The sequence below is a fragment of the Pseudophryne corroboree genome, chromosome 3 (assembly GCF_028390025.1).
Source record: "Pseudophryne corroboree isolate aPseCor3 chromosome 3, aPseCor3.hap2, whole genome shotgun sequence".
NCBI lineage: Eukaryota > Metazoa > Chordata > Amphibia > Anura > Myobatrachidae > Pseudophryne > Pseudophryne corroboree.
Window position 1 is genome coordinate 803,672,864 of NC_086446.1, and position 12,178 is coordinate 803,685,041.

Here is a 12,178-nt window from a genome sequence, read left to right on the forward strand (position 1 = left end):
CTCGTCCCACTGCAAGAAGGTCGCTGACCTGGAGAGAACTCGTGACAAAGAGCAGAGTGTAGAGAATCTCGTATCACTGGAGTGTCTGTTCCGTGAAAGTTGAGTGGCAGGACTGTTGAAGGGCATCTGAGCACAGAGAGTAACAAGATCTAGAACGGTTGTCGTACCATTTTTTTTTTACCTCCCCCTGCATTTTCCTTTCTTTTTCTCCTTCTTATTTTTCTCCTTTCCCCTAACGAAATGGATCGATCACAAGAGACTGCGTTTAGGGTTCTGTTAGTAATTCTGGTTTTGATCAGGACAGTTTGTTTTGGTGAGGGTCCAAGAGAATTCGAGCAGGGATCTGGAATGGGTTCTGATGGCGAGTATGAATTTGTAGGATCTCAGGAGCAGCACATCACTTTAGTAAAGGCTGGCATCAGTAAGCGCTCTGGTAGTCAGGGAGCTCTGAGGCACTGTGAGGGGTTATTGTCTGATGAATATTGTATTTGTAGGAATTGTGAGAATATAGTAGAGGATGGGTGCATCCAGAGATGTCAGTCCAACCTTAATATCAACATGGACCGCCATCCGTTGAGTGATTACCACTCACTAGTGGGTAAGGTCTTAAACCAGACAGAATGCTGGGTGTGCTCACAAGTACCTCAAGGTCAGAGTAAGTCAGGATTAGTACCATACCCTTTAGCAATAGATGAGGTACTCGAATTGCGGGGTGGGAGACTGGTGGACAAGAAATTCAATATCTCTAGGCCCCCTAGTTTGAAGCTCCACCGGTATCATGTAGACAGGTCCTTATTGTGTTTTAATATTTCCAATTACCGAAAACCGGGAAATTGGGAAGTGACATGGAATAACCAGACAATGACCTTTTCATGCAGAGCTGATAGGATACCCAGAGACTCTGAACTTGTACGCCAAATAGCCAACAGTGGGAGGTATTTCCGGTATAGGTATACTCGTGGAAGCAAGACCATGTGGGTTGGAAAAGTATCGTCAGGGTACTGTGCTCATATCATCCAGCCCGATACTTGTACTGAGCAGATGGGAGAACTAGGGACTGGTTTCTTTACTTGGAAAATTTGTAATATGTTGATGTTATATTTTGTCCCCTATGTTCTCCCAGATGATGCCTATTTCATATGTGGGAGGAAGGCGTACAAGTGGCTTGCCCCGAGCTCAGAGGGATTGTGTTATATTGGGAGAGTACTGCCAGAGGTCCTGACCATAACCCATGATAAGATGAAAGATGTTCACCGCAGTGTTCAGGCTCCTTATACTCATACTCACTACGAACACATCATCAAGAGACACCTCATAGATAGGGCAGAGCACGCAGCCTCTGATTTGATCCACGAATCCACCGGGATTCAGTTCCTTCTTGCATTAGACATTACCCGTACTGCCAGAGGTACTATAAATTATAGGTATATCCATGCGCTAGCGAACTTGATAGATAATATCACTGAGATGTATGATGACACCGTCAGGTATACGGGAAGGGAGTTACAAGCTTACAAGAAGGAACTGATCCAGCACAGGATGGTCCTTAATTACGTCACAGCCGTGACAGGTGGGTACTGTGTTACCCTGGCAACTCAATATGGTGTGAAGTGCTGTACTTATATTACAAACAGCACTGACGACCCAACGGAGATTATCGATCAAAAGATGGACGATATCTTGCAGTTGAAGTGGGAGTTCAGGAGGAAGCACAACCTTACCTTAGTGACTGTGAGTAATGAACTGACCGGCTTGGTCTCATGGTTGAACCCCCACAAATGGTTCTCAGGTTTAGGAGAGTTGGCTTAGAATGTCATTATGAGTGTGGGGAAGTTTCTCCTTTGTATCCTGGGGGTCGTCATAATTATTGGTTCGATATTTACGTGTGTTCAAATTCTAATGTGGCGCAAGCACGGCACAAATTTGATGAGTCTAATGAGCGAGGGCGCTGTTATAGCAGCAGATTTAATTTATGACCCATCCATAGAGACAGTGTTATGATAAGGATTGCAAATGAATTTCATGGCCTGTTTCTTTCACCCGTTTTTCTTTTGTCTCCCCCTCTGCCCAGATACATCCATCCGGAAAAGACATCAGCCCTACCCAAAATGTTTATGTGAATGTATTTTTATATATGTGTCTTATCTTCATCTCTGCAACCTCCAGCTAATGGCACACATAGTCGACAGGTGATATCCACATATACTTGCACTCACATATGTTTCCCCTCCATGTATCATCAACTAAATGTGCACCCCATTTGTTGGAACAAGAAGCCGAAAATAGCTCGGTAGTGTTTGTTGACCCATTTACAGACCATTAATACGGGATGAGAAGGATTTAATGTATACTTCGCAATACCTCGAAGCTTATGTAGAACATATACGGCACGATGATACATGCCCATCAGACATAGATTCAGACATACATGCTTTTTACTATCCCACTAGGTCATATATTTCCCACCTACAACTCTCCCCCGACCATCCAAGCTTCTGTAGATATTGTATAGATATTTTTCTGTTTATTGATTAGGTAGTGGCAGTTATTGGTGACTGCCAAAGGGTGGACTGTCAAAGTCAAAAATATTGCAGTACACACATCACGCACAAACTACACACAGATGGCCTCCGTGCGTGTACTTGTTCTGCTGTGTGTGCGCATATTCGCATTTTGTGTATGGTCGCTCCCGCGGTCCTGCGCATTAGCGCGTGGTATGGGTATTTACGGTAGAGTTTGTGAACGCATGGAAAAGCCATCAAAACACATTACATATTTAATCCAAATAGTGCACAATGGCCCTCATTCCGAGTCGTTCGCTCGGTAATTTTCATCGCATCGCAGTGAAATTCCGCTTAGTACGCATGCGCAATATTCGCACTGCGACTGCGCCAAGTAATTTAACAATGAAGATAGTATTTTTACTCACGGCTTTTTCTTCGCTCCGGCGATCGTAGTGTGATTGACAGGAAATGGGTGTTACTGGGCGGAAACACGGCGTTTTATGGGCGTGTGGATAAAATTGCTACCGTTTCCGGAAAAAACGCAGGAGTGGCCGGAGAAACGGGGGAGTGTCTGGGCGAACGCTGGGTGTGTTTGTGACGTCAAACCAGGAACGACAAGCACTGAACTGATCGCAGATGCCGAGTAAGTCTGAAGCTACTCTGAAACTGCTAAGTAGTTTGTAATCGCAATATTGCGATTACATCGTTCGCAATTTTAAGAAGCTAAGATTCACTCCCAGTAGGCGGCGGCTTAGCGTGTGTAACTCTGCTAAAATCGCCTTGCGAGCGATCAACTCGGAATGAGGGCCAATGTACACATAGTCTCCCCGCACCACATCAGCAAGTTACAACAGTTTAAATGGTATCAGAACAAAGGGATTCACCTTTACAGGATAGGAGGGGACAGAACAAGGTTGTAAGGTGGTGTTTGGTATCCAGCTGTAGGGTATTTTAAGGGTAATATTCCGGTGTTGGTTTGCAGAAGATCGCACGTTCCTGCAAATAGTTATGTGCAGGAGCATAATATAGATATTTACTGTACTTTAAGTATGCGGCGGGAACCCAGAGGAGATCACCCACAAGTGCATCTTGAACAGACATCGCCCACCTATTCAAACCAACCTATGACCTCTCCTGTACTGTAAATGACAATCCCTGTGTCCAATGGACAAAGAGATTACAGTATCCATTGTGTTAAGTTTTGGAAGATTGTATAATAGGAGCCAGCTGCAGGCCTGGTCACACAAGACTCTCAAAGTTATCTATCTAGCTGACCGAGGACCAGACAGGGTAGCGCGGCGAAATCCAAACAAGTATGTACCATTGACTGTAGCCATTATTCTCTTGTATTGTATTGCTTTGTTATTGTATCCCCCTTTCAGTAATAATATGTTGTGGTGTCGGAACCCAGCAGTTTAAATACAATCTGGTGTCGTGTTTTCCTTTCCCTGCTAAGGTTTAAAGTGTATCACTATCGCATGCATAGCTGTTAAGGGTTCACAGTGTATCTTTGGGTGTGTACGCGCTGCGTGTACTTTGTACAGTCAGCGCGGCGTTTGTACGCAAAGTCCGTACACAGTACGGGACTCTGTACGCTAATGGTGTAATAAGTACGTAGGTTGTGGATTAAATATAGCGGCCGCAGCGGCTTCATTTAAAGTGTATGAAATGTCTTTTTAAAGTGTTGCTTTTAGTCCTCTATGTACATCAGCGTTTACAGAACCCACCCAATTTTTCTGGATCCGTGCCGAACCAAAACTCGGCCCAGATCTTCAGAGAAGATCTGAACCGAGTCACAGTTTGAATCTTCACACACAGTTCAGAATTCAGATTTTAAATCCGAATTTCAGGTTTTGGATTAGTTTGGAATGAAGAAATAACATGATTTGAGCTGTTTTTATCATTTAAAAAATAATTTTTAAAAATCATATCCAAAACCAAAACCAGTGAGGCGGCTAATGCAAAAGCGAAACCCTCCGATGAATTAGAACCAAAACCAGCAGAAATGGTTCGGTGCACGTCTCTGATTCTGACATGGGACACACCAATAACCCGCTTTATTGTCACCAGGTCTGGGGGAAATTCCAGGTCTAATATAACATTTTAAAACTATTGGGCAGATTTCTTAAAGGCTGGAGAGAGATAAAGTACCAACCAGCACATTATTTTCAAACCCAGCCTGTAAGATGGCAGATAGGAGCTGATTGGCTGGTACTTTATCTCCGTCCACTTATCTCTTTCCAAGCTTTGATACATGGGCCCCTAAATTACTAACTCTCCCATTGTTTATAGTTTGTTTGCTCTGTGTTGCATACTGTCCCCAAATTCTAGCTGTTATACTGTCTTACATCCACATACAAGTTTATTGTTTGCTGTCAAAACGTTCACGAGACTCCACGTTACCTCCCCAAAATTCCCATTCTCATTCCCGTGTGCAGCAGGCAAGAACCTTTGGGAGTTGGGTTGATGCCCTGAATCCATTGCTCTGTCACAGTATTCTTATTACCAGATAGCAAATGTCCACGTCGTCCTTCTGTCCCTCTCCAATGGTGTAATCCACAGTCACCGTCACAGACTGGTGACACGGCGCCAAACTCCTAACCGGGCGGATATACACTGAGTTCTTAGTCTCCACATGTATGTCCTTCAGATAGAGGCTGCTCCGGCCGTACCGCACCGAGACCTTCTGATAATCATATGGCTCATTTGTCCTGTTAGTGGTGGCCTGAAATACAGACGTGGTATAGATAGCAGACATTAGAGGAAATTCTACCTGTCATGATGAGAGAAAAGCGGGGTTAGATAAACTAAGCACTGACCAGCAGAGGGCTACATACACTAAGGACTGACCAACATAGGGTTAGATACACTAAGCAGTGACCAGCAGAGGGTTAGATACACTAAGCACTGACCAACAGAGGGTTAGATACACTAAGCAGTGACCAGCAGAGGGTTAGATACACTAAGCACTGACCAGCAGAGGGTTAGATACACTAAGCAGTGACCAGCAGAGGGTTAGATACACTAAGCACTGACCAGCAGAGGGTTAGATACACTAAGCACTGACCAGCAGAGGGTTAGATACACTAAGCAGTGACCAGCAGAGGGTTAGATACACTAAGCAGTGACCAGCAGAGGGTTAGATACACTAAGCAGTGACCAACAGAGGGTTACATACACTAAGCAGTGACCAGCAGAGGGTTAGATACACTAAGCAGTGACCAGCAGAGGGTTAGATACACTAAGCAGTGACCAGCAGAGGGTTAGATACACTAAGCACTTACCAACAGAGGGTTAGACACACCAAGCAGTGACCAGCAGAGGGTTAGATACACTAAGCAGTGACCAGCAGAGGGTTAGATACACTAAGCAGTGACCAGCAGAGGGTTAGATACACTAAGCAGTGACCAGCAGAGGGTTAGATACACTAAGCAGTGACCAGCAGAGGGTTAGATACACTAAGCACTGACAAACAGAGGGTTAGATACACTAAGCAGTGACCAGCAGAGGGTTAGATACACTAAGCACTGACCAGCAGAGGGTTAGATACACTAAGCACTGACCAGCAGAGGGTTAGATACACTAAGCACTGACCAGCAGAGGGTTAGATACACTAAGCACTGACCAACAGAGGGTTAGATACACTAAGCAGTGACCAGCAGAGGGTTAGATACACTAAGCAGTGACCAGCAGAGGGTTAGATACACTAAGCAGTGACCAGTAGAGGGTTAGATACACTAAGCACTGACCAACAGAGGGTTAGATACACTAAGCAGTGACCAGCAGAGGGTTAGATACACTAAGCAGTGACCAGCAGAGGGTTAGATACACTAAGCACTGACCAGCAGAGGGTTAGATACACTAAGCACTGACTAGCAGAGGGTTAGATACACTAAGCAGTGACTAGCAGAGGGTTAGATACACTAAGCACTAACCAACAGAGGGTTAGATACACTAAGCAGTGACCAGCAGAGGGTTAGATAGACTAAGCACTGACCAGCAGAGGGTTAGATGCACTAAACACTGACCAGCAGAGGGTTGGATACACTGAGTACTGACCAGCAGAGGGTTAGATATATTAAGCACTGATCAGCAGAGGGTTAGATACACTAAGCAATGATCAGCACGGGGTTAGATACACTAAGCACTGACCAGCAGAGGGTTAGATACACTAAGCTGTAACCAGCAGAGGGTTAGAGACACTAAGAAATGAGCAGCAGAGGGTTAGATACACTAAGCAGTGACCAGCATAGGGTTAGAAACACTAAACACTGATCAGAAGAGGGTTAGATACACTAAGCAGTGACCAGCAGAGGGTTAGATACACTAAGTAGTGACCAGCAGAGGATTAGATACACTAAGCACTGACCAGCAGAGGGTTAGATAAACTAAGCACTGACCAGCAGAGGGTGAGATACACCAAGCACTGATCAGCAGAGGGTGAGATACCCCAAGCACTGACCAGCAGAGGGTTAGATACACTAACCACTGACCAGCAGAGGGTTAGATACATTATGCACTGACCAGCAGAGGGTTAGATACACTAAGCACTGACCAGTAGAGGGTTAGATACACTAAACACTGATCATCAGAGGGTTAGATACACTATGCACTGACCAGCAGAGGGTTAGATACACTAAGCACTGATCAGCAGAGGGTTAGATACACTAAGCACTGACCAGCAGAGGGTTAGATACACTAAGCAGTGACCAGCAGAGGGTTAGATACACTAAGCAGTGACCAGCAGAGGGTTAGATACACTAAGCAATGACCAGCAGAGGGTTAGATACACTAAGCAGTGACCAGCAGAGGGTTAGATACACTAAGCAGTGACCAGCAGAGGGTTAGATACACTAAGCACTGACCAACAGAGGGTTAGATACACTAAGCAGTGACCAGCAGAGGGTTAGATACACTAAGCAGTGACCAGCAGAGGGTTAGATACACTAAGCACTGACCAGCAGAGGGTTAGATACACTTAGCAGTGACTAGCAGAGGGTTAGATACACTAAGCACTGACAAGCAGAGGGTTAGATACACTAAGCAGTGACAAGCAGAGGGTTAGATACACTAAGCACTGACTAGCAGAGGGTTAGATACACTAAGCAGTGACTAGCAAAGGGTTAGATACACTAAGCACTGACCAACAGAGGGTTAGATACACTAAGCAGTGACCAGCAGAGGGTTAGATAGACTAAGCACTGACGAGCAGAGGGTTAGATACACTAAACACTGACCAGCAGAGGGTTAGATACACTGAGTACTGACCAGCAGAGGGTTAGATATATTAAGCACTGATCAGCAGAGGGTTAGATACACTAAGCACTGATCAGCACGGGGTTAGATACACTAAGCACTGACCAGCAGAGGGTTAGATACACTAAGCAGTAACCAGCAGAGGGTTAGATACACTAAGAAATGAGCAGCAGAGGGTTAGATACACTAAGCAGTGACCAGCAGAGGGTTAGAAACACTAAACACTGATCAGAAGAGGGTTAGATACACTAAGCAGTGACCAGCAGAGGGTTAGATACACTAAGTAGTGACCAGCAGAGGATTAAATACACTAAGCACTGACCAGCAGAGGGTTAGATAAACTAAGCACTGACCAGCAGAGGGTGAGATACACCAAGCACTGACCAGCAGAGGGTTAGATACACCAAGCACTGACCAGCAGAGGGTTAGATACACTAACCACTGACCAGCAGAGGGTTAGATACATTATGCACTGACCAGCAGAGGGTTAGATACACTAAGCACTGACCAGTAGAGGTTTAGATACACTAAACACTGATCAGCAGAGGGTTAGATACACTATGCACTGACCAGCAGAGGGTTAGATACACTAAGCACTGACCAGCAGAGGGTTAGAAACACTAAGCACTGACCAGCAGAGGGTTAGATACACTAAGCACTGACCAGCAGAGGGTTAGATACACTAAGCACTGACCAGCAGAGGGTTCGATACACTAAGCACTGACCAGCAGAGGGTTAGATATATTAAGCACTGATCAGCAGAGGGTTAGATACACTAAGCACTGATCAGCACGGGGTTAGATACACTAAGCACTGACCAGCAGAGGGTTAGATACACTAAGTAGTAACCAGCAGAGGGTCAGATACACTAAGTACTGACCAGCAGACGGTTAGATACACTAAGCAATGACAAGCAGAGGGTCAGATACACTAAGCACTGACCAGCAGAGGGTTAGATACACTAAGCACTGACCAGCAGAGGGTTAGATACACTAAACACTGACCAGCAGAGGGTTATCTACACTGAGCACTGACCAGCAGAGGGTTAGATACACTAAGCAGTGACCAGCAGAGGGTTAGATACACTAAGCAATGAGCAGCATAGGGTTAGATACACTAAGCAGTGACCAGCAGAGGGTAAGATACACTATGCAATGACCAGGAGAGGGTTAGATACACTAAGCACTGACCAGCAGTGGATTAGATACACTAAGAAATGAGCAGCAGAGGGTTAGATACACTAAGCAGTGACCAGCAGAGGGTTAGAAACACTAAGCACTGACCAGCAGAGGGTTAGATACACTAAGAAATGAGCAGCAGAGGGTTAGATACACTAAGCAGTGACCAGCAGAGGGTTAGAAACACTAAGCACTGACCAGCAGAGGGTTAGATACACTAAGCAGTGACCAGCAGAGGGTTAGATACACTAAGCAGTGACCAGCAGAGGGTTAGATACACTAAGCAATGAGCAGCAGAGGGTTAGAAACACTAAGCACTGACCAGCAGAGGGTTAGATACACTTAGCAGTGACCAACAGAGGGTTAGATACACTAAGCAGTGACCAGCAGAGGGTTAGATACACTAAGCAATGAGCAGCAGAGGGTTAGATACAGTAAGCAGTGACCAGCAGAGGGTTAGAAACACTAAGCACTGACCAGCAGAGGGTTAGATACACTAAGCAGTGACCAGCAGAGGGTTAGAAACACTAAGCGCTGACCAGCAGAGGGTTAGATACACTAAGAAATGAACAGCAGAGGGTTAGATACACTAAGCAGTGACCAGCAGAGGGTTAGAAACACTAAGCAGTGACCAGCAGAGGGTTAGATACACTAAGCAGTGACCAGCAGAGGGTTAGATACACTAAGCAGTGACCAGCAGAGGGTTAGATACACTAAGCAATGAGCAGCAGAGGGTTAGAAACACTAAGCACTGACCAGCAGAGGGTTAGATACACTAAGCAGTGACCAGCAGAGGGTTAGATACACTAAGCAGTGACCAGCAGAGGGTTAGATACACTAAGCACTGACCAGCAGAGGGTTAGATACACTAAACACTGACCAGCAGAGGGTTATCTACACTGAGCACTGACCAGCAGAGGGTTAGATACACTAAGCAGTGACCAGCAGAGGGTTAGATACACTAAGCAGTGACCAGCAGAGGGTTAGATACACTAAGCAATGAGCAGCAGAGGGTTAGAAACACTAAGCACTGACCAGCAGAGGGTTAGATACACTAAGCAGTGACCAGCAGAGGGTTAGAAACACTAAGCCATGACCAGCAGAGGGTTAGATACACTAAGCACTGACCAGCAGAGGGGTAGATACACTTAGCAGTGACCAGCAGAGGGTTAGATACACTAAGCACTGACCAGCAGAGGGTTAGATACACTAATCAATGACCAGCAGAGGGTTAGATACACTAAGCAATGACCAGCAGAGGGTTAGATACACTAAGCAGTGACCAGCATAGGGTTAGATACACTAAGCAATGACCAGCAGAGGGTTAGATACACTAAGCAATGACCAGCAGAGGGTTAGGTACACTAAGCAATGACCAGCAGAGGGTTAGATACACTAAGCAATGACCAGCAGAGGGTTAGATACACTAAGTACTGACCAGCAGACGGTTAGATACACTAAGCAATGACAAGCAGAGGGTCAGATACACTAATCAATGACCAGCAGAGGGTTAGATACACTAAGCAATGACCAGCAGAGGGTTAGATACACTAAGCAGTGACCAGCATAGGGTTAGATACACTAAGCAATGACCAGCAGAGGGTTAGATACACTAAGCAATGACCAGCAGAGGGTTAGGTACACTAAGCAATGACCAGCAGAGGGTTAGATACACTAAGCAATGACCAGCAGAGGGTTAGATACACTAAGTACTGACCAGCAGACGGTTAGATACACTAAGCAATGACAAGCAGAGGGTCAGATACACTAAGCACTGACCAGCAGAGGGTTAGATACACTAAGCACTGACCAGCAGAGGGTTAGAAACACTAAACACTGATCAGAAGAGGGTTAGATACACTAAGCAGTGACCAGCAGAGGGTTAGATACACTAAGTAGTGACCAGCAGAGGATTAAATACACTAAGCACTGACCAGCAGAGGGTTAGATAAACTAAGCACTGACCAGCAGAGGGTGAGATACACCAAGCACTGACCAGCAGAGGGTTAGATACACCAAGCACTGACCAGCAGAGGGTTAGATACACTAACCACTGACCAGCAGAGGGTTAGATACATTATGCACTGACCAGCAGAGGGTTAGATACACTAAGCACTGACCAGTAGAGGTTTAGATACACTAAACACTGATCAGCAGAGGGTTAGATACACTATGCAATGACCAGCAGAGGGTTAGATACACTAAGCACTGACCAGCAGAGGGTTAGATACACTAAGCACTGACCAGCAGAGGGTTAGATACACTAAGCACTGACCAGCAGAGGGTTAGATACACTAAGCACTGACCAGCAGAGGGTTCGATACACTAAGCACTGACAAGCAGAGGGTCAGATACACTAAGCACTGACCAGCAGAGGGTTAGATATATTAAGCACTGATCAGCAGAGGGTTAGATACACTAAGCACTGATCAGCACGGGGTTAGATACACTAAGCACTGACCAGCAGAGGGTTAGATACACTAAGCAGTAACCAGCAGAGGGTCAGATACACTAAGTACTGACCAGCAGACGGTTAGATACACTAAGCAATGACAAGCAGAGGGTCAGATACACTAAGCACTGACCAGCAGAGGGTTAGATACACTAAGCACTGACCAGCAGAGGGTTAGATACACTAAACACTGACCAGCAGAGGGTTATCTACACTGAGCACTGACCAGCAGAGGGTTAGATACACTAAGCAGTGACCAGCAGAGGGTTAGATACACTATGCAATGACCAGGAGAGGGTTAGATACACTAAGCACTGACCAGCAGTGGATTAGATACACTAAGAAATGAGCAGCAGAGGGTTAGATACACTAAGCAGTGACCAGCAGAGGGTTAGAAACACTAAGCACTGACCAGCAGAGGGTTAGATACACTAAGAAATGAGCAGCAGAGGGTTAGATACACTAAGCAGTGACCAGCAGAGGGTTAGAAACACTAAGCACTGACCAGCAGAGGGTTAGATACACTAAGCAGTGACCAGCAGAGGGTTAGATACACTAAGCAGTGACCAGCAGAGGGTTAGATACACTAAGCAATGAGCAGCAGAGGGTTAGAAACACTAAGCACTGACCAGCAGAGGGTTAGATACACTAAGCAGTGACCAACAGAGGGTTAGATACACTAAGCAGTGACCAGCAGAGGGTTAGATACACTAAGCAATGAGCAGCAGAGGGTTAGATACAGTAAGCAGTGACCAGCAGAGGGTTAGAAACACTAAGCACTGACCAGC

At 45.6% G+C, this 12,178-nt stretch overlaps 1 protein-coding gene across 2 annotated transcripts in view; it reads right to left on the reverse strand.

Annotated features, from left to right (window-relative positions):
* Positions 1-12,178, reverse strand: part of LOC135056914 (alpha-2-macroglobulin-like protein 1) — a 416,894-nt gene that overhangs the window by 185,194 nt on the left and 219,522 nt on the right. For both annotated transcript variants that reach the window (XM_063962689.1, XM_063962688.1), the window contains exon 13: positions 5,011-5,229. In XM_063962689.1, the coding sequence (XP_063818759.1) occupies positions 5,011-5,229 (219 nt within the window). The remainder of the gene's footprint in view (positions 1-5,010; positions 5,230-12,178) is intronic.